The sequence below is a fragment of the Sinocyclocheilus grahami genome, unplaced genomic scaffold, assembly GCF_001515645.1.
Source record: "Sinocyclocheilus grahami isolate Dianchi unplaced genomic scaffold, SAMN03320097.WGS_v1.1 scaffold306.1, whole genome shotgun sequence".
Classification (NCBI taxonomy): Eukaryota; Metazoa; Chordata; class Actinopteri; order Cypriniformes; family Cyprinidae; genus Sinocyclocheilus; species Sinocyclocheilus grahami.
The window spans coordinates 1,757,234-1,761,093 of NW_015505485.1; the positions used below are offsets into that span (position 1 = coordinate 1,757,234).

Below are 3,860 nucleotides of genomic sequence, written 5' to 3' on the forward strand. Positions count from 1 at the left end.
CACACACACACACACACACACACATATATATATATATATATATATATATATATATATATATATATATATATATATATGTGTGTGTAATCTTGCTTAATTATTTTTCATTCTTCTAAAATTATTTGGACATACATTATTTCTTCCTTCATGATTTATATTCTCCTTTTTATAGACAGATGAGATAACAAATATCTTTCATGTGTTTAGATGATTGTGTTAATGAAATTTTTTTTTAATTATCACTTTAATATATTTTATTTTCATAGATATAAATGAATGTCTGTTCAGTCCATCTGTATGTGGTCCAAATGCCAACTGCACAAATGAAATTGGAAGTTATAATTGCTCATGTCTGGATGGATTCACTGCAACAACCTCAAGTCTCCCCATCAGCATCAATAACACATGTAGAGGTACATTTTATATTTGTGTTTACTCTAACATTATAACCTTGAATAATTAATTAGAATTTATCTGTTTTTTTCTTTGTATATAAGATATCAAAGATTGAATTGACTGTCGTTTATGTAAAAGTGATCCAAACTGTTCTTTTTCCCATAACTTCCTTTTAATATAGATGTGAATGAATGTGTTGAGATATCAGACATCTGTGGTCCAAACTCAATCTGCAACAACACTGTTGGAAGTCATAATTGCTCGTGCATGAGTGGATATAATGTAACAGACCCAAACCTCTCTATAAACAGCAATAACACATGCAAAGGTATGATTGACAGCTGAAGCAATGAACATTTTGTTACTATTTGTACTGGCTAAATCTTCCTTCAACTGTAACCTTTGAAGTTATGAATAATTTTATTTCAAATATGTATGTGTTTTGATTCACCATCAGTGTGTTGGCCGAACTCTCACCGTTACAATGAAAATGGAAGTTACTTGTGCTGTTATAATTGTAATGAAATGAAATTACTTTTTTTTTTAAATAATCCCTTATTTTAGTATTTTACTTTTTCCATAGATGTAGATGAATGTTTGTTCAGTCCATCCGTATGTGGTCCAGATTCCAACTGCACAAATGAAATGGGAAGTTATAATTGCTCATGTCTGGATGGATTCACTGCAACAAACTCAAGTCTCACCATCAGCATCAATAACACATGTAGAGGTACTGGTGCAATTTGGACTTGTAAATTTAGGCCTAATATACGATTTTTTTATAGACCTGTTTTTCTTTGGGAGGACAGTTTCAAAATCTTAGATTTTCTTGTCTTTTGTGCTAAAAAATATTGATATTGTACTTTGTATTCTCCTTGTATAGATGTAGATGAATTTTGTGAGATTTGTCTTTCATGTTATGTTTTTACATATTTATGTTTGTGTGCACTGAAAAATTAAAACTATTTTTCCCCTCTAGATATAAATGAATGTCTGTTCAGTCCATCTGTATGTGGTCCAGATTCCAACTGCACAAATGAAATGGGAAGTTATAATTGTTCATGTCTGGATGGATTCACTGCAACAAACTCAAGTCTCCCCATCAGCATCAATAACACATGTAGAGGTACGTTTTATATTTAGATTTGTGTTTACTCTAGCTTTGAATAATTAGCTACAGTTTATTCAATTGATTTTTCATTTTTGTAGCATTCTGTTTAAAAGATTAAAACTATTTTTCCCCTCTAGATATAAATGAATGTCTGTTCAGTCCATCTGTATGTGGTCCAGATTCCAACTGCACAAATGAAATTGGAAGTTACAATTGTTCATGTCTGAATGGATTCACTGTAACAAACTCAAGTCTCCTCATCAGCATCAATAACTCATGTAGAGGTACATTTTATATTTAGATTTGTGTTTACTCTAACTTTGAATAATTAGCTACAGTTTATTCAAGTGATTTTTATTTCATTTTTGTAGCATTCTGTATAAAAGATGTCAAAGTATGAGTTGACCTTCACATATGTATGAGTGATCCAAACTCTTCTTTTCCCCGTAACTTCCTTTTAATATAGATGTGAATGAATGTATTGAGATATCAGACGTCTGTGGCCCAAACTCAATCTGCAACAACACTGTTGGGAGTTACAATTGTTCATGCATGAGTGGATATAATGTAACAGACACAAACCTCCCTATAAACAATAATAACCCATGCAAAGGTATGATTGACAGCTGAAGCTCTGAACAGTAACTTTTTATTCGGACTAAATTTTTTGTCAACTGTAACCTGTCCCTTTATAATTTTTTTTTAATTTTTAATTTCAGATATTCATGAATGTCTTGACTCAGTATCAGTGTGTGGACTAAACTCTCACTGTTACAATTACAACGGAAGCTTCTCATGCTTTTGTTGGGAAGGATATAATGTCTCGGATGTAAATAAAGATATTTCTAAAAGTAATCCATGCATCGGTAAGTTTGCTGTATGTTATATTTACTGTTATGATTTTCAGGCATTATTTATTGGAAATTGCTCAAAATGGTGTCATCTTTAGATTGTTGTGTAATTTTACATATGTCTTTATCAATGTTAATAATCATATATATATATATATATATATATATATAAAATCTTGCTTAATTATTTTTCATTCTTCTAAAGTTATTTTGACATACATTATTTCATCCTTCATGATTTATATTCTCCTTTTTATAGACAGATGAGATAACAAATGTCTTTCATGTGTTTAGATGATTGTCTTAATGAAAATTGTTTTTAAATTATCACTTTAATATATTTTATTTTCATAGATATAAATGAATGTCTGTTCAGTCCATCTGTATGTGGTCCAAATGCCAACTGCACAAATGAAATGGGAAGTTATAATTGCTCATGTCTGGATGGATTCACTGCAACAAACTCAAGTCTCTCCATCAGCATCAATAACACATGCAAAGGTACTGTATGCGCAGATCTCTGTTTACTTTAACATTAAATGAAAAACTAGATGTTTTTACACAATATTAGTCCAATCACTTTTATTAAACTAAATAACAGTTGTGTGTTTAATGCCAACATTAGGAGGCTTCAGTGTTTCTGCTTTGGACATAATATTGTAAATGAAGCATTCTATTGTAAAGATGTCAAAGTATGAGTTGACCTTCACATATGTATGAGTGACCCAAACTTTTCTGTTCCCTGTAATTTTCTTTTAATATAGATGTGAATGAATGTGTTGAGATATCAGACATCTGTGGTCCAAACTCAATCTGCAACAACACTGTTGGGAGTCACAATTGTACATGCATGAGTGGATATAATTTAACAGACCCAAACCTCCCTATAAACAATAATAACCCATGCAAAGGTATGAAGCAAGGAACAGTTTGTTACTATTTTTTCTGCGTGAATCACCCTTCAACTGTAACCTTTCAATTTATTAAATACATTTTTATTTCAGATATTCATGAATGTCTTGACTCAGAATCAGTGTGTGGCCCTAACTCTCACTGTTACAATTACAACGGAAGCTTCTCATGCTTTTGTTGGGGTGGATATAATGTCTCAGATGGAAATAAAGCTATTAGTAAAGGCAACCCATGCACTGGTCAGTTTTTATTTATAAGATATTCTGCATTACAGTTTGCAAATCATTTTGAACTTTTGTTTATTACATAATTTCATCATTAATCATTACTCATTAATCATTACTTTGGTGATTTTTAAAGATTCTCATTACAAATATAACATTTCAGGATCCAGATTATTATTAGTATAATTACTATTATTGTAAATGTTGACATTTCAACTTAATTTATATACTCCTTGTTTAGATGTATTTCATAACTTTAAGTAATTATTTTTTCAAATATTTTTGTTTCATAGATATCGATGAATGTTTGTTCAGTCCATCTGTATGTGGTCCAAATGCCAACTGCACAAATGAAATGGGAAGTTA

At 30.6% G+C, this 3,860-nt stretch overlaps 1 protein-coding gene across 1 annotated transcript in view; it reads left to right on the forward strand.

Moving 5' to 3' along the window:
- adgrf6 (adhesion G protein-coupled receptor F6) overlaps positions 1 to 3,860 on the forward strand; it is a 63,486-nt gene that overhangs the window by 37,138 nt on the left and 22,488 nt on the right. Inside the window, exons 12-18 of the mRNA XM_016293646.1 lie at positions 267 to 413; positions 578 to 724; positions 980 to 1,126; positions 1,376 to 1,522; positions 1,645 to 1,791; positions 1,974 to 2,120; positions 2,227 to 2,373. Of these exons, the coding sequence (XP_016149132.1) occupies positions 267 to 413; positions 578 to 724; positions 980 to 1,126; positions 1,376 to 1,522; positions 1,645 to 1,791; positions 1,974 to 2,120; positions 2,227 to 2,373 (1,029 nt within the window). The remainder of the gene's footprint in view (positions 1 to 266; positions 414 to 577; positions 725 to 979; positions 1,127 to 1,375; positions 1,523 to 1,644; positions 1,792 to 1,973; positions 2,121 to 2,226; positions 2,374 to 3,860) is intronic.